The sequence below is a fragment of the Mizuhopecten yessoensis genome, unplaced genomic scaffold (assembly GCF_002113885.1).
Source record: "Mizuhopecten yessoensis strain PY_sf001 unplaced genomic scaffold, ASM211388v2 scaffold245, whole genome shotgun sequence".
NCBI classification, from domain to species: domain Eukaryota; kingdom Metazoa; phylum Mollusca; class Bivalvia; order Pectinida; family Pectinidae; genus Mizuhopecten; species Mizuhopecten yessoensis.
In genome coordinates, this window is record NW_018403450.1 from 1,360,892 (window position 1) to 1,380,167 (window position 19,276).

Here is a 19,276-nt window from a genome sequence, read left to right on the forward strand (position 1 = left end):
CATATTAAGTTGTAAAAACACTGAAGAACATCTAACATTACATTCATTGTCTTACAACGCACCTCTGTATTACGTAAACGTTTCACTTAATTCTCTTGCCATTGTCCGGAGGGGTTGACCAGTGAGAGGTTTGTCTGCTCTGCCCCTATATAAGACAGACACGGACACTGTTGGACATCATTCCCTGACTGGACAACCCCTGAGGAGGTATGTACTACTAATCTTGTACCGTTACTTACACATTATCATAGGGACGATATTATCTCTTTTTAGGTTTATGTTTTAACTCTAGTGTTAGATATCTAACACTAAAACAGCATTTGTAGACTGTCTATATTGGACTCCACTGAATGCTATATACCATTGACTATATGTAATTGGGAAATGAGTGACTGGATTTTTTATCAAATTGGTTTTACTAATGCTAGTTACATATATATATTTATTTTTTTAAGAGAAAAAAAATAGTTTGAGCAATTTGTTACAAAATGAAGACATCGCTAGCGCGAGGAGGATTAGCATGATAAAGAACAGTTAGACAGTTAGGAGCTTGGAACATCTTTCTTCCACATTTGTGTATGATATTGTCGTGTGACTGAGATCGTCAGGTTCAGGCTGCGTCAGAATTTGTTTAAGTTGGCAAAATATTTTTTTTTACTTTGTTAGAACCGTGAGACTTTATTAAAGCATTAAACTTGAAAGTTATTGAACTGATTTATTGTACTATATGAATTTGGCGTTTTTTATTTTGATCAATTATGTTTGGTACTACATCACAAATGTTCGCAAATTCAATGCAGAAGAACAAAGTCGAAGGAGGCTCATATTCAAACGGTTACGATTAACATTTGAATCCATCAGAATATAGGAAAGTGTTAATCAATCACCATGTTATTGGTCTTATTATTATCGCGGTAATTAATGGATAGATCTGGAAGTTAACAAATAGTAGCCACTATGGTAAACATGTGTTTAAACATACGCATGTTTCTGTTCATGTAAATAATTTTGGTGGATATCTCAATTTCTCGACACACGTTATAAGCGATCGCCCTACTTTTGTGACAAAAGTATATTGTAATCTAAAAGACATACACAGGAATTGAGGATATCCTTACATGCAATGCTCTGTGTAGAGCTGTTTTTTTCTAAACTATTTGTACCGGTATTCTTTTGATAATCAAGTCCAAAAAACCATATGTGGCTGATATTGCATGTGTTATTATGATGTTAGAGCTTAGTTACACATAAGACATGTGAGTTACAATGTACGTGATGAATTATCATGACACTTTGTCTTTGTTTTCACAGATAGATCAGCATGTTTGCCCTTGCTATCCTTGCCTCCCTTGCTTCCGTAACCCTAGCCAACTTTTATGGTAAGTTTATTTAAAATAGTGCATTATCGTATTCAAATCAGTCAATCGCAGTCAACAACGATACCTAGATCTTTTGAAAGCGAATGAACCCATTGTGATTTTATTTTATCAAAATACTGCGCTGGATTGATTGATATTATTTCAATGAACATTTTATAATGATATTTTCTACAAATAAATATCTCTGTTAGCTTTGCTTGACAATATGTTGCGATATACCTAGCAAACCCTTATACATTGAAATTTAAAATTTTATGATATCATGTCTTATTTTAGGCCATTATCCGATGGGGGGCTTCGTCGGTCATAGAATGCATCACGGATATCCCAAAGGCGGATTTAAGATTGGTGGCGGGTATGGTGGATACAGGAAGGGAGGATACCACAAGGTGATGCACCGTCCAGTGATCGGAGGGTACCCCAAGGGAGGCCACATGGTAGCTATACCAATCATCAAGGGAGGTTACAAAAAGGGGGGACACATCGGAGGATACCCAAAAGGAGGATTCATCGGAGGAAAGGGTGGTATTCTTGGTGGATACCCTAAGGGTGGAATCATCGGGGGAAAGGGTGGTATTCTTGGTGGATACCCTAAGGGAGGAATCATCGGAGGTCATGGCGGTATGATTGGTGGATATCCTAATGGTGGAATCATCGGAGGTCATGGCGGTATGATTGGTGGATACCACAAGGGTGGAATCATTGGAGGTCATGGCGGTATGATTGGCGGATACCCCAAGGGTGGAATCATCGGAGGACATGGCAGTATGAGTGGTGGATTTATCGGAGGCAATGTCGGTGGACACATTGGAGGACATATTGCCGGCGGAAGTATTGGAGCTGGACATATCGGAGGCAGCTCTGTTGGAGGCGGTTTCAGAGCTACTATCGGTGATGACTTTGGAGTTGTGTCGTCTAATGGAGGAGGAGCGTTCGTTGGAGACGAGTTTGCAGGCATTTCTGGAAATGGATTCAACGCTATTGCCAGTGACGATTTTGAAGCCATTAACTCCAACGGCGGATCCGGAGCTCTTATTGGTGATGATTTTGGAGTTACTTTTGGAGGTAACGGTGGAGCTATCGTAGGCGATGATACAGGCATTGCTTTCGGAGGAAACGGAGGTGCCATTATCAACGACGATTTTGGAATTGCTTTTGGAGGAAATGGAGGCGCTATTGCTGATGATGACTTCGGAGTTTCGTTTGGAAATGGAATTGGAGTAGGAGGCGGAAACGGAATCAATAATGGAGGCGGATTAGGAGGATTTGTCGGTAGAGCGAGTCACGGATTAGGATCTAATGTTGGACTATCCAGTGGTTTTGTAGGAGGACACGGAGGAATCAGTAAGTATGATACCATGAAGATGATAATAGTATTAGCGTTTTTAATGTACAAACATACCATGGAATTACCATTGTAATTATTGCTGTATCCAGATATTGTTATTGTTATTTTGTACATTTACTTAAATATTGCAACTCCACAGTTTCTCCAAAATAACAATATTTACATCATACACTGTTCTAATAGCATCTCTGTATGTTACTATACAAGAGGATCCGTCTCTATCGTTTTTACAATTGTTCCATTTGAAATTTCACAACTTATATAGGATTGATGGTTATGTTCCATTTTCATTTTGCAGTGCACAAAGGAGGATTTGGAGGCATTCAGAAGAGTGGCTTCATTGGAGGTAATTGTGTATTATGATTATATGTTTACCGTAAACAATAATATTATTCATTCATTGTTCACTATTTATAACTTTTCATGTTTTCAGTATATAATCTTGGTCATATCATTATGTATTACTTGCCACTGACGGCATGAGAAAAGCTAGTAAATTTAATCATATGTACAATAACGAGCCTGCACCCATTATACCTAAATGTTTTATTAATGCCATCACCAAAGTATAATGTTATAAATGAGGATTCGATGACTTTAATCAGCTTTGACACATTGTTCAAATTTAATTTCGAATCTAAAAGGACGCCAACAGATATTTTAATGTTTTTTGGTATTGTTGTTTTGCAGGACATGGAGGATTTGGAGGTTTTAAGAAAGGAAACCTAATCGGAGGTGATTGTTTATTTTAATTATACTTACCAGATGTAAAACATGCTATTGCTAGTTTAATGAAGTAATGTCCCGTAGCTGAAGCTCTTACATCTACAAAGTGTCGATTGATACACGTATGTGTTGTATACTTAGATATTAAGGTCTAAATGTAAGCGTCTTTCGTTTATTCCTACTCTCATTCATTTAGAGTTTGAATTGAGGCCTAGTTCACACTTCAATGACCCTGTGTATTTTCTTATTCTATTTGTTTTCCATGAATTATATTATAAACATTATGCTTAAAAATATTTTAACGTCATTTTGTTTTCCTTTTACAGGTGGATATTAATTCAAGCCAATCCAATTGCATTAGTCCCGTGCAAAGATGTAAAGGGGAGGGGGCCACGTATGATCACGTGATTATACAAACTTTGTCACATAAATACTGCGGTACCGGCGCCGCTTCTGACAAGTATTCATATATTTGTTCATGTTCCAGTTTCATGAACGGTTCTTATCTAGTGAGAATTCCTTGACCTTAGCTTTTACCATTGGGAAGTGTTGCTGAACTTTTAGGGAAAATCTGCAGTCAAGGAAACTTTTTTATTCTAAACAATGATTTACCACGGCAAATCTTAAGTTAATACGTTTCCTTTGGATAAGTAATATTCGTGAAACTGGGATTAGTTAAGTTATTTGAAATAAAATATTGTTGGTTATTTTATACATGTGTTCTCTGTTCTCTTCACGGTATGTTCAAATGTTTTGACTGACAGTGACGATTAAGCATCCATTTAAATGGATACATCATATATGGTGATTTATTAAGACTGGTATCATTAATAATTTACACAACAAGTTATGACTACTATATCATAGTTAGTTGAATAACTTGATTTAAAAAACAGATATCGAGTCAAAGGATAAAAATATATAAAAAAAAAACATGACCTAAACAACCAATGACTTAACCAACACATGATTTAACCAACACATGACTCAACCAAGCACATGATTTAACCAACACATGACTAAACCAACATGTGACTCAAACAAAATGTGACTTAATTAAAACATGATTTAACCAACATATGACCTAACCCACTGATTACTTAACCAACACATTACTCAACCAACATGTGACTTTACCAACACATGACTCAACCAATATATGACTTAACCAACACATAACTTAACCAATATATGACTTAACCAACTCATTACTCAACCAACAAATGACTCAACCAACATATTACTTAACCAACTCATGACCTAACCCACATGATGCATAACAAACACATTACTTAACCAACATGTGACTTTACCAACACATGATTTAACCAACACATGACTCAACCAATATATGACTTAACCAACACATAACTTAACAAATATATGACTTAACCAACTCATTACTCGACCAACAAATGACTCAACCAACATATGACTTAACCAACTCATGACCTAACCCACATGATGCTTAACCAACACATTACTTAACCAACATGTGACTTAACCAACAATTGTCTTAACCAACATATGACTTTACCAGTACATGATTCAACCTGCATATCACTTAACCAACATGTGATTTAACAAATTAACGTTTTAACCAACACATGACTTAACATACACATCACTTAACCAACATGCGACATAACAAATACATGATTTAACCAACACATGACTCAAGCAACATGTGACTTTACCAGTACATGATTTAACCTATACATCACTTAACCAACATGTGACTTAAAAAACACATGATTTAACCAAACACATGACTCAACCAACATGTGATTTTACCAGCACATGATTCAACCTACACATCACTTAACCAAAATGTTACTTAACATACACATCACCTAACCAACACATGACTTAACCAACACGTGACTTAACATACACATCACTCAACCAACATGTGACTTAACAAATACATGATTTAACCAATACATGACCTAACCAACTTGTGACTTAACTAATACATGACTTAACCAACATGTGACTTAACCAACACATGACTTAACCAACTTATGACCTAACCAACATTTGACTCAACCAACACGTGACTTAACCAACACATGACTTAACCAACACATGACTTAACCAACACATGACTCCGCCAACACATGACTTAACCAACATATGACATGGCCAACATATGACTTAACCAACACATGACATAACCAACACATGACTTAACCAACGCATGATTTGACCAACACATGACTTAACCAACATGTGACTTAACCAACACATGACTTAACCAATATATGACTTAACCAAAATATGACCTAACCAATATGTGACTTAACATACACATCACTTAACCAACATATGACTCAACCAACACATGACTCAACCAACACATGACTTAACCAACACATGACTTAACCAACATGTGACTTGACCAACACACGACTTATCCAAAACATGACTTAACCAACACATGACTTAACCAACATGTGACTTGACTAACACATGACTTAACTAACATATGACCTAACCAATACATGACTCAACCAACACATGACTTAACCAACATGTAACTTTACCAACACATGATTTAACCACCATGTGACTTAACATACACATGACTTAACCAACATGTGACTTAACCAACACATGACTTAACCAACATATGACTTAACCAACAGATGACTCAACCAACATGTGACGTAACCAACACATGACTTCATCAACATGTGACTTGACCAACACATGATTTTACCAACACATGACTCAACCATAATGTGACTTAACCAACACATGACTTAACCAACACATAACTTAACCAGCATGTGACTTAACCAACACATGCCTTAACCAACATGTGACTTTACCAACACATGATTTAACCAACATGTGACTTAGTGATATGTATGTGTTGCTCTTGGATTATAACATGTGCAGATTGTCTTTTACAGTGGAAACGTGTATACCTAGGTAGAAGTAAACTTACCTTACCTAATTATTGATGCTCCATCAATTGAATACATACATATATGTATATAGATTATGAACACATAATCTACCAACATTATCTAGGTATCTCAAAATGTAAACACTGAATATTTGATATACATGTCAATTTATTTTTCCAAAAAATGTATCTTTTTATCATAACCTATACTGTAGAACGTGCATGCCTCATACTACTAGTATAGTTATAATATTTACTACAGAACAAGTTGTGTTATCTAAATTGTAATTGTTATCATTCTTGGATTATACCATATGACAATAATATGCCTCTACAAAAGGAAAGATATAGCTTATCTAATTAGTGATGTTCTACCAATTGATAATATGTATATATATACAGCCGATATTTTTTTTAATCCATGCGTTATGGAATACTAGATATGCAAGTTTGTGACAAAACATATTTACAGTATCTTGAAATATGCACCTGTAATACATGTGTACAATGTATATAGTACTCATCGTAAAGGGATATGCATATACATGGCCGCACCATGTACAATGTAACCTTTCAATCAAACCCCTGCATTGTGTTTATTTATTGTATGAAGTCTATATATACTATAAAAAGAAGATGTTTTCTGTATCCATTTATTGCTGGGCCTTTCGAACCACGTGACTATGTAATCGTGCTAAAATGTATATACAAATGTACTTTACAAGTATGCTATTGATTGGTGTAACTAACGATATAAACTTCAGTGAAATGGTCATTTGTATGACAATTAATAACAAAAGATAATGTCACATACAGATTTGCATTTCATGCCATAATTTCACATACCTGAGTTACAAAATAATACAATCCCAAATACATATTTTACGATCAGCTGGTATCTTGGCCAAATGTAAAAAAAAACACGTGCATACTGTCTTACAAATTGCATGTTTGTGGTCTACCCCTTCCAATTAGCAGGTCAATATTCTGTATAATTGAATGTTATACTATTCTCAACATAAAAAGAATGACAAGAATTACTTGAGTCTTAACATTCTACAAGTAATTACTCATGATTATTGTATATGAAAATGTCAAATATAGGACTCTCATTATACAGTTGTGGGATCGCATAACATTACACGATGTGCGGTGCGCGCAGGATGTGTGCACGGTGTGTGAACGATGTGTGTACGAAGTGCGAACGATACAAAAATTGGACAATCATTCCTTGCGCACATTTGTACGGACGATCGACGAACGTTGGGCGATAACAATCGTGGTTGGTGTAAATTAAGGAATGGCTTGACAATATATACGGTTTCGTGTTTGAACATAAAATTAGATTTTTTAGTATGTTTCTATACTCTAGCTACATCTATAAGCTTATCATTCTATCTATACTTCTTAAATTTAGAAACGTTTTTTTGAGGGTTTTTTAAACGACCTTAATCGACACGTGTAAATTAACAACACTGTCTCGGCTACACAGGTAATCATTGCCACTTTTTACCTGGACCCTAGTTTGCCCCGCCCGGGGCACTTACGTAACTCGCCAAGGTGTGAAAACCAGATGAAGGCGAGCTATAGACCAAAAAGAATGCAAATAACAAATATTAAACGTCCAGTTGAGTTTTCATAACGGTCATACGGTGTCATATATCAGCTCTATGTGTCAAGTACAGGCCAGGTAAAACTCCGGTCACTCATCAAATTGTTATTTACCTGTTCTGTTACCGACGAACCAAACCCATTCTTGACAGTCTAACGGTCAGTGTATACTGTATTACACGCATTGTAAACTTGTACAAACTCTTAATTATAGCAGAGACGTATACGTCTCTGATTATAGTGATGAGAAATTACAGTGATATATACAGTGTACATAATTGCATACGAGCATTCCGTATTTTTTCCATTCCGTAATTGATCAACAAATTGTACCATATCGCACAGCTGTGCGGTGAGAAGCGCACAACGGGGCGAACGATTGTTAAATCGCACAGTTGTGCGCACCATGTGTGGACGATGTGCGGACGGTGTGTGAACGATGTATGCACGGTATTTTTTGTGCGTTGTGCGTTCCCACACCTGTAATTATATTCTCAATCAAAATACTCTATGTCAGATATATCTCATGAAATTGCATATAAATAATGTTGATTGGAAAGGGCGTACACCATAATTGAAGGCAAACCAAATCTTGTTCACTACTATGTTTGTGACGTTAATATCTATATTTAGTCTTACCATGCTGTTTCTAATCATGTTGATCCCGTATTGCTTGTTAAAGGGACATCACGCGAAAAGGCGTTTTTTTTTAATGAATGTATGTATTGTATGCACTTCCACTTATGTTACCACGCTATCCCCATATTCATAGTCCGTTCCAAATGTCCAGTTTGACCACTTGAATTGTTCGGGAAAGCCCTGCTAAAAATAGAGCCGATAACGTCACCTGACAAGGCAGTAAACACAAGTTGTGCGAGCGAGATGAAACGGTTTCCAAAGGGGCCCCCAGAGAGGGGCCGTCAGACAACTGTAACTTCTTACCGCACTATGACACCAAGTTATATGATTTCTAAGTCCGTATTCAAACTTATTGAACAGTAATTATTCATCATAAGAAGTTAATTGCACACTTGCCAATATTCAGAATTTAAATTTATTTAGCTTTAACATAAATGTGTTGCCAATAAAATTAAACAAGGGATGGGGCACAAGTTTTTACAATTTATCACAGCCTTCTCCCGTCATACAATTACAATTAAATGTCAACAATGATAATAGGCATAAACATAAAGTAGATATATTTAAATATATATTGAATTTAGTACCGGAATGTGGCCGGTACAGATGGTGCGGGGCTAAACACCTTCCCTACACCAACGGACAAACCTTTCTGATTTTTTTTAATGTTTACGGGGCAGAGGAGGCCGGGTATTCATATTAGTACTAATTTAAATCTTGCATGTAAAAACAAAAATAATCGTTTAATTCAGCAATATAATTAAATCATACCATTTTATTGAACCCGGTAATATTATAAATTATGTAAATCCACGGACTTCGATAACACGTATCTCGGTGACCCAGAAAATACGCCGTGGGCCATCACAACAGTTATCCCTTGGAGGGCCTCATGGAAAAATCAAACTAACCAGTCACTTATCCCTTCCTTTCGCATAAACCACTGTATAATTATAGAAACACAAAGTAAACTCTCTCCAATACATGCCCATTAACATATTAAACTAAGTTCATCTGTGTTCAAACTCAGACAAGGATGCTAGCGAGCTTAATAGTTTTAGATATTTATTCATAACATAAACAGCGCTAGCATTTCTGTCGATTCCATTTCAGCTTAACCGGCTATCCGGAAGAATACATGCACCGTACTAACTGCTATGGCAGTTATTTTCTCCTTTGAATACTGCCCACCTGCAATAATGATTCCGTATCGTACTCATTGTGCTATCTTTTGACCATTTGTCAACTTTTCGTTTCGTAGCTGACACGGTACAACACTTTTCTTTCGCTTACTTCACACAGCCAGCCATTTTGTTTACAAAGAAATGATGTGCTATGCGCATGCGCTAGTAGAGGGAAATCCCTGAACAAAACGTTGGTCAGACAGGTAGAAATACCGATGATTTTCTTAGATTTAATCATTTTTATGAATCTATTTCAGTCAAATCCGATCGTTATTTTCCATAAGGAGTCTCACTTGATATGTTTATGTAGTATTTGAAAAAAAGACAAAAAATAAAGTTACTTCACCGTGATGCCCCTTTAAGGTAATGAATCAGTTTAATGATGTTTATACCTTGCATACGGTCTTTTTACTTATTTTCTGTTAAACTCTCCATTTAATGTACTGTTTTACTCTACGCTAAGTCCACTCAGTCCACAGTCGAATTCCAGAGATTGTCATTATGCCTATCGTAAGTTTGTTTACACCAGAAACCTACTGATGTGTCCGAATGTTTACCAATCGATTGTCTATGATAATGGATAGATATAAGAATATCGTTGTTACATTTATTTGGACACATCTATATTGTGAGGATTATTACTACATTGATCATCCGGGCATTTGTAGGTAAAATTACATACTCTAACTATTACTTTACATATTGTTTACATTTTGATAAATCATATATTTTCAAACTTAAAAACATTGAATATCTTTTATGTACCATTAAAAGAATATTATTTCTTTGCAGTGGTATTAAAGTAAATCAAGGACCCCAATGTAACACAGAAATCTCACATCTTAATGTTAGATCCCTCAGAACCAAACTTGATATCATTGAAGCAGAATTACATGAAAGTGACATATTATGCCTTCCTGAAACACACCTTACAACAAATATAGCTGATGCTGAAATAACACTTAACTCCCATTCCCATAACATTCACAGACTTGATAGAAAAACTGGACCTGGGGAGGAGTAAATATTTATCACAAGGATACAGTACATACTGAAAGAAAAATTATTAGAATGTATTTATAGACCTGAATCAAATGTTGAATATTGGGATAAATTAGACCATGTTCTAGATAATGCATGTAACACATCACTTCACATCATAATAACTGGGGATATAAATGTAAATATGTTGAATATATACTAATCACCATTTAAATAGACTAATGGTAAAATATAACTTTACAAATCTAATGAATAAATCTACCAGCATAACACAAACTACTGCCACTAGTACTGCTATTGATATTTTATTCACTAATAATATCAATCTTATAAAACATAATACAGTGAATACACCAATATGCAGTGATCACTCTGTTATTAATTTTACCCGTTCATATTATGTGTTTAAGCAAAATTCCTACCAGAAAACTATATTAAACCATGACAATGCAGATTTTGATCAAATTAATAGATCTCCAAATGAAATAAATTGGGAAAAACTAATAAATAATCTTGACTAGAATGAGTGTAATAAATTCCTAACAGATTCTATTAATTAGAGCATAGCTCTCGGGCGCCTAAGTGCCCGAGCGAAGCTCTTTAATGGTAACACATGCGTGCGTAAACAGAGTTGCTTCCCCTTTCTACACCTTGCCTTTAATTTTTTTCGTCCGGAAGTAGACGTCCAGTGGGGAAACCGGAAGTGTATCATTGAAGAAAAGACAATTATGTTTCAACCCATATATGAACATCTTCATATAGTGAAAACAATACCCATGTTTTATTACTTGTTTATTTAGATAAAAACCAATATACATTCTGAGTGAAAAAAATCGATCACATATATTTTGAAACTAGCGTGACGTCACAACATGCGACACTCCATCGGCCTTCATCGGTTATTTCCGGAAGGATGAAACACAACCGGAAAATCTTGGAACTGATGGCCGTTGCATTTATCTCTCGGTGCTTCATGACTACCGGAAGATATCTTCAAAAAAGAGATCATTTAAAATATTACCAGCTTTTGATTTTAATTTGTTGAAAATATGAACGAAATAATTGACATTTTTGAAAGTCTGTATATAGTCTTTCCATTATTTATGCATCACCACTCATAAAAGAAGCAATGGAAAATGCATTTATGACGAAATTAACAAAACTTTTCCAGACATCCAACCCAAGTGCAACGACTTTTTTCAGCAGCGTATTACTTTTTCACAACGCGTGCCAATTTATACCTAGTTACAGACAGAAACTGTTATTTTATTTGGCATCATTACCTGTCAAACCTCGATGATAGTTACAACATTTGAAATTCAATCCGGTGTTTCAGGATGGAACAGTAATTGAGACTACATATCCATATCAAGACAATTTCAGTAACATCAAAGTATTACAATGTTTTCTGTATCAAATTGTCTTCCTGCTCTTTTTGAAAATAATAACTTATTAAATCATCCATTTGAAAAAGCAGAATGTCTAAATAACAACTTCAGCTCAATATCAACTTCTTCTGAAAATCCTGAACCCCTTACCCCCCATGAAAATACTTTTCCCTTCCTTCTAGACAATACTATTATATCTGAAGAGGACATTAAAGATCAACCGTGTTTACTTAAAGATAAAAAAATATCCTGGCCCAGATGACATGATACCCAAGATAATAAAGAAATTAGCACCTTCTCTAATATGTCCTCTAACTTTACTTTGTAATAAGACTATTGAATCTGGTTTATACCTCTTTCTTGGAAAACAGCTAATACTCATGCAATATACATAGATAAGGGTGCTCAAAATGATGTATCTAATCATAGGCTAATATCTATTACATCATGTTTTAGCAAAATTGTTGAAAAAGTTATTTTTAAATATGTGTTTAATTATATGAAAGAATGTGATATCATAACGAAACACCAATCAGGCTTCTCACCAAGAGACTCGACTGTGAACCAGTTATTATCTATAATTGACACTACAAAATAATGAAATCACATTTGTATTTTGTGATGTAAGTAAGGCGTTTGATAGAGTTTGGCATGAGGGTTTACTTTTTAAATTGGAAATGTATGGCATAAAAGGGAAAATATTACAATGGTTTGGTAATTACCTTTCTGATAGAAAGCAGAGAGTATCAACAGAGGGGTTTTATTCAACTTTTAAGCATGTCAAAATCGGTGTACCCCAAGGCTCGGTCATTGGTCCATTTCTTTTCTTAATTTATATTAATGATATAACAGAATGTTTAACAAGTAAAATAAAACTTTTTGCAGATGATACTTCTCTCTATGAAGTAATAGACAACAATCAAAATTAAATTGCTGTGAAATTAACTGATGATCTAGGTTATATTAATGCATGGGCAAAAAATGGGATATCAAATTTAATTCACTAAAAACTGAATCTGAAATCTTCTCGAGGAAACGGGAACAAAATCATCCAGATATCTTATTTGGTAATGAAACTGTAATTAATAGACCAACTCATAAGCATTTTGGTTAAACTTTTAGTTGTGTTGGAAAATGGACATATCATGTTTACAATATTTATGAGCTAGCTTATAAAAGAATGAAGATATGGAGAATGCTAAAACACAAATTGGATAGAAAAAGTTTTACAACAATATATACCTCTTTTATTAGACCAATACTTGAATGTGGGGATGTAGTATGGGATAAATGTAGTAACCAAAATAATAATATTCTTGAGTCAATCCAGCTAGAGGCATTAAGAATTATTACATGATTGCGGAAAGGGATCTCGCATTGTAAGCTTTATGCAGAAACTGGATTTGAATCACTTTGTTGTTGGCGAAAAAATCATAAATTAGTGTTTATGTTCAAAATAATGAATCGCCTAAGTACCTAGAAGACATCATTGAACCATACCTTCACAGCAATATAAATGAAAGAAAATTCAATATCATAACTTGTCAGCTGAGAAATCATGCTAGCAACCTAAATAGTGACTTACATATACGGATCATCTGAATGACACACCAGCATGTCGATGTAGACATGCAAATAAAAATGCATTTCATTACATATTTGAATGCCCACTCTATAACACTATTAGAATGCAATTAGTAATAAAAAAATCTCCTTTTGGTATAACTGGTACTTATGAACATTTTAATCTAAACATTCTATTAAATGGGTGCTTAATATGCAGCGCTGATACCAACATATCAATTTTACAAAGTATATCTGACATTTGTCAAACTAATAGGCTTGATATATACTCTCACACACAGCATAACTTTACATTGAAAGTGATGCTATTATTTATAATAGAACATCTAACATTACATTCATTGTCTTACAACGCACCTCTGTATGACGTAAACGTGTCAGTTGATTGTCTTGCCACTGTCCAGAGGGGTTGAGCAGTGAGAGGTTTGTCTGATCTGCCCCTATATAAGACAGACACGGACACTGTTGGACATCATTCCCTGGCTGGACAACCCCTGAGGAGGTATGTACTACTAATCTTGTACCGTTACTTACACATTATCATAGGGACGATTTTCTCTCTTTTATGTTTAGGTGTTAACTCTAGTGTTAGATATCTAACACTAAAACTGCATGTGTAGACTGTCTATATTGGACGCCACTGAATGCTATATACCATAAACTATGACAATGCAGATTTTGATAAAATGAATAGAGCTCTAAATGAAATATATTGGGAAATACTTATAATAATCTTGACTCGAATGAGTTTAATAATTTTTTAACAGATTCTATGAATAATAAAATAGAAGAATGTATACCATCCAAAATTAGAACTGTTCGCCCTAATGATCAACCTTGGATGAAGAATATATATATCAATAATATATAGTGCTTTGTTAAATACATTTTAAGAAAATTAACTCCAATAATAGATGATAATAACTACATTTTCCTATATGAATCCATATCATATTCTGAAATTTCACAAAATGTTAATTGCTTGGTAACTAATCCTATATATCCAGTGGGTGGATGGCCAATGCGTTTATACACAGGGACTTATGGGCCTGTATCCTTTGGATTTTATGTAGGATGGGTTGTCAACAAATATACATGATTATTTAATTGTTAATATCCAAAACATAAACAGAAAATGATTGAATAAAAGTTGAAAAATGTTCATTTCACAAGTTAAATTGGATTGATCTCCACTGGACTGTTTGATTAGATTGTTAAGACAGAATATATGTAATGTTTGTAAATAAATTTGGAAAGGACTTAAGTATGCATAGCCTGATGTTCAATTCAATTTACATATATAAAGTCAATAAAATCTGTTGAAATTGAATTTGAATGATATATACCATTGACTATATATAATGGGGAAATGGGTTTTGCTAATGCTAGTTATATATATATAGTATTTAAGAGAGAAAAATAATAGTTTGAGCAATCTGTTAGTTTCAAATTGAAGACATCACTAGCGCGAGTAAGATAAGCATGATAAACAACAGTTAAGAATTTAGAACACCTTTCTGCCACATTTGTATATGATATTGTCGTGTGATTGAGATTGTGAGGTTCAGGCTGCGTCAGAATTTGTTTAAGTTGGCCAAATAGTTTATTGATTTGTGAGAATCGTCAGACTACATTATAGCATTACACCTGAAAGTTTTTGAACTGATTTATTGTACTACATGAATTTGGCGGTTTTTTATTTTGATCAATTATGTTTGGAACTAAATCACAAATGTTCGCAAATTGAATGCAGAAGAACAAAGTCGAAGGAGGCTCATATTCAAACGGTTACCATTAACATTTGAATCCATCAGAATATCGGAAAATGTTAATCAATCACCATGTTATCGGTCTTATTAGACTACCTCCGCGGCAGTTAATGGATAGATCTTGAAGTTAACAAATAGTAGCCACTATGGTAAAAATGTGTTTAAACATACACATGTTTCTGTTCATGTAAATCATTTTGGCGGATATCTCATTTTCTCGACACACGTTATAAGCGATCGCCCTACGTTTGTATTAAAATATATTGTAATCTAAAAGACATACACAGGAATTGAGGATATCCTTACATGCAATGCTCTGTGTAGAGTTGTTTTTTTCTAAACTACTTGACCGGTATTCTTTTGATAATCAAGTCCAAGTAACCATCTGTGGCTGATATCGCATGTTTTATTATGATGTTAGAGCTTAGTTACTCATAAAATATGTGATTTATAATGTACGTGATGAATTATCATGACACTGTGTCTTTGTTTTCACAGATAGATCAGCATGTTTGCCCTTGCTATCCTTGCCTCCCTTGCTACCGTAACCCTAGCCAACTTTTATGGTGAGTTTATTTAACATAGTGCATTACAGTATTCAAATTATTCAATCGCAGTCAACAACGATATCTAGATCTTTTGAAAGCGAATGAACCCATTGTGCTGGTAGGCGAGGGTGTGAATCCCAGTTGAACAACTAGTTTCGGTCATTAAGACAAGATGTCCATCAATTGTACAATACACCCAAGTCTTTGTTTTATCAAAATACTGCGCTGGTTTGATTGATATTATTTCAATGAATATTTTATAGTGATATTTTCTACAAATAAATCTCTCTGTTAGCTTTTTGCTTGACAATATGTTGCGATACACCTAGCACAGTCTGTATACAATGAAATTAAAAATTTTATGATATCATGTCTTGTTTTAGGCCATTATCCGATGGGTGGCTTCGTCGGCCATAGAATGCATTACGGATATCCCAAAGGCGGATTTATGATTGGTGGCGGGTATGGTGGATACAGGAAGGGAGGATACCACAAGGTGATGCACCGTCCAGTGATCGGAGGGTACCCCAAGGGAGGCCACATGGTAGCTATACCAATCATCAAGGGAGGTTACAAAAAGGGGGGACACATCGGAGGATACCCAAAAGGTGGATTTATCGGAGGAAAGGGCGGTTTTCTCGGTGGATACCCTAAGGGTGGAATCATCGGAGGTCATGGCGGTATGATTGGTGGATACCCTAAGGGGGGAATCATAGGAGGAAATGGTGGTATTCTTGGTGGATACCCAAAAGGTGGATTCATCGGAGGAAAGGGTGGTATTTTCGGTGGATACCCTAAGGGAGGAATCATCGGAGGACATGGCGGTATGATTGGTGGATATCCTAATGGTGGAATCATCGGAGGACATGGCGGTATGAGTGGTGGATTTATCGGAGGCAATGTTGGAGGACACATTGGAGGACATATTGCCGGCGGAAGTAATGGAGCTGGACATATCGGAGGCAGTTCTGTTGGAGGGGGTTTCCGAGCTACTATCGGTGATGACTTTGGAGTTGTGTCGTCTAATGGAGGACGAGTTGTCGTTGGAGGCGATTTAGAAGGCATTTCTGGAAATGGATTGAACGTTATTTCCAGTGACGATGATTTTACAGCCATTAACTTCAACGGCGGATCCGGAGCTATTATAGGTGATGATTTTGGAGTTACTTTTGGAAGTAATGGTGGAGCTATCGTAGGCGACGATACAAGCATTGCTTTCGGAGGAAACGGAGGTGCCATTGTCAACGACGATTTTGGAATTGCTTTTGGAGGAAATGGAGGCGCTATTGCTGGTGATGACTTCGGAGTTTCGTTTGGAAATGGAATTGGAGCAGGAAATGGAAACGGAAACGGAATCAATATTGGAGGTGGAGTAGGAGGATTTAGCGGTGGAGTGAGTCACGGATTAGGATCTAATGTTGGACTATCCAGTGGTTTTGTAGGAGGACACGGAGGCATCAGTAAGTATGATACTATCAAGATGATAAAAGTATTAGCATTTTTAATATACAAAAATACCATAGAATTACCATTGTAATTATTGCTGTATCCAGATATTGTTATTGTTATCTTTTACATTTACTTAAATGTTGCAACTCCACAGTTTCCTCAAAATTACAATATTTACATCATACACTGTTCTAATAGCATCTCTGTCTTTTACTATACAAGAGGATCCGTCTCTCTCGTTTTTACAATTGTTCCATTTGGAATTTCACAACTTATATAGGATTGATGGTTATGTCCCATTTTCATTTTGCAGTGCACAAAGGAGGATTTGGAGGCATTCAGAAGAGTGGCTTCATTGGAGGTAATTGTGTATTATAATTATATGTTTACCGTAAACAATAATATTATTCATTCATTGTTCACTATTTATAACTTTTCATGTCTTGGTCATATCATTATGTATTACTTGCTACTGACGGCATGAGAGAAGCTAGTAAATGTAACCATCTGTACAATAAAGCTTTGAGCCATTGTTCAAATTAGATGTCACAATTAAAAGGACGCTAACACATATTTTCATGTTTTTCGCTATTGATCTTTTGCAGGACATGGAGGATTTGGAGGTTTAAAGAAAGGAAACCTAATCGGAGGTGATTGTTTATTTTAATTATACTTACCAGATGTAAAACATGCTAATGCTAGTTTAATGAAGTAATGTCCCGTAGCTGAAGCTCTTACATCTACAAAGTGTCGATTGATACACGTATGGTCTACATGTAAACATCGTTCATTTGTTCCTACTTTCAATCATTTAGAGTTTGAATTTAGGTCTTGTTTACTCTTCAATAACCCTGTGTATTTTCTTATTCTATTTGTTTTTCCCTGAATTATATCATAAACATTATGCTTTAAAATATTGATGAAATTTAACAAAACCTTATGTCACTTTTGTTTCCTTTTACAGGTGGATATTAAGTCAAGCAAATCCAATTGCATTAGTCCCGTGCAAAGATGTAAAGGGGAGGGGGCTCTCCAGCCACGTATGATCACGTGATTATACTAACCTTGTCACACCGGCGCCGCAGTTGTGACAAGTATATTTGTTGAGGTTCCAGTTTCATGAATGGTTCTTATATAATGAGAATTCATTGTCCTTAGTTTTTACCATTGGAAAGTGTTGCTGAACTTTTAGGGGGAATATGCAGTCAAGGAAACGTTTTATTCTAAATAATGATTTCCTACGGCAAACCTTAAGTTAATAAGTTTCCTTTGGATAAGTACCATTCGTGAAACTGGGATTAGTTAAGTTATTCGAAATAAAATATTGTTGGTAATTTTATACATGTTTTGTCGTTCTCTGTTCTCTTCACGGTACGTTAAAATGTTTTGACTGACAGTGACGATTTAGTATCCATTTCAATGGATACACCATATATGGTTATTTAATAAGACTGGTATCATTAATAACTTACACAACAAGTTATGACTATAGTTATGTGATGATGCTAAAGTGTAAACCCAAAAATAATGAATTTATCATTCAAATTGATCTGAGTTGAATAACTTGTTTTAAAAAACAGATATCGAGGCAAAGAATAAGAATATTTAAAAAAAAAATGTCAACAATAAATGCAATCAAACATTAAATGAAAGCGTTATCGTATCTGAGAGCAATAACACCAACAAATCAAAACTGCGTTCTCTCTCTGATTATTTCTATAATTGTTACGGGTTG

The 19,276-nt window shown here is 35.1% G+C and overlaps 2 protein-coding genes across 4 annotated transcripts; both read left to right on the plus strand.

Moving 5' to 3' along the window:
• Positions 1-168: 168 nt before the first annotated feature.
• On the plus strand, positions 169-4,165 carry LOC110445440 (glycine-rich cell wall structural protein-like). 2 transcript variants are annotated; one of them, XM_021490087.1, is made up of 7 exons: positions 169-207; positions 1,312-1,379; positions 1,656-1,991; positions 2,040-2,723; positions 3,026-3,073; positions 3,418-3,462; positions 3,780-4,165. In XM_021490087.1, exons 2-7 carry the CDS (start codon positions 1,322-1,324, stop codon positions 3,788-3,790), a joined length of 1,182 nt encoding a protein of 393 aa, XP_021345762.1. In that variant the 5' UTR covers positions 169-207; positions 1,312-1,321; the 3' UTR covers positions 3,791-4,165. The 2 variants fall into 2 exon arrangements, with proteins under 2 accessions (XP_021345762.1, XP_021345755.1); XM_021490080.1 differs by having other exon boundaries at positions 1,656-2,723.
• A 10,072-nt stretch (positions 4,166-14,237) lies between these two features.
• On the plus strand, positions 14,238-18,880 carry LOC110445430 (glycine-rich cell wall structural protein-like). 2 transcript variants are annotated; one of them, XM_021490059.1, is made up of 6 exons: positions 14,238-14,277; positions 16,043-16,110; positions 16,476-17,552; positions 17,855-17,902; positions 18,147-18,191; positions 18,506-18,880. In XM_021490059.1, exons 2-6 carry the CDS (start codon positions 16,053-16,055, stop codon positions 18,514-18,516), a joined length of 1,239 nt encoding a protein of 412 aa, XP_021345734.1. In that variant the 5' UTR covers positions 14,238-14,277; positions 16,043-16,052; the 3' UTR covers positions 18,517-18,880. The 2 variants fall into 2 exon arrangements, with proteins under 2 accessions (XP_021345734.1, XP_021345744.1); XM_021490069.1 differs by lacking the exon at positions 17,855-17,902.
• The last annotated feature ends 396 nt before the right edge of the window (positions 18,881-19,276 follow it).

Bases quoted from the DNA above. Each gene is read 5' to 3' on its own strand.
- LOC110445440 (XM_021490080.1), top strand. From the start codon at position 1,322: ATGTTTGCCCTTGCTATCCTTGCCTCCCTTGCTTCCGTAACCCTAGCC. The intron at 2,724-3,025 runs GTAAGTATGATA...TTCATTTTGCAG, and splicing joins AGGAGGACACGGAGGAATCA to TGCACAAAGGAGGATTTGGA. The intron at 3,074-3,417 runs GTAATTGTGTAT...GTTGTTTTGCAG, and splicing joins GAAGAGTGGCTTCATTGGAG to GACATGGAGGATTTGGAGGT.
- LOC110445430 (XM_021490059.1), top strand. From the start codon at position 16,053: ATGTTTGCCCTTGCTATCCTTGCCTCCCTTGCTACCGTAACCCTAGCC. The intron at 16,111-16,475 runs GTGAGTTTATTT...GTCTTGTTTTAG, and splicing joins AACCCTAGCCAACTTTTATG to GCCATTATCCGATGGGTGGC. The intron at 17,903-18,146 runs GTAATTGTGTAT...GATCTTTTGCAG, and splicing joins GAAGAGTGGCTTCATTGGAG to GACATGGAGGATTTGGAGGT.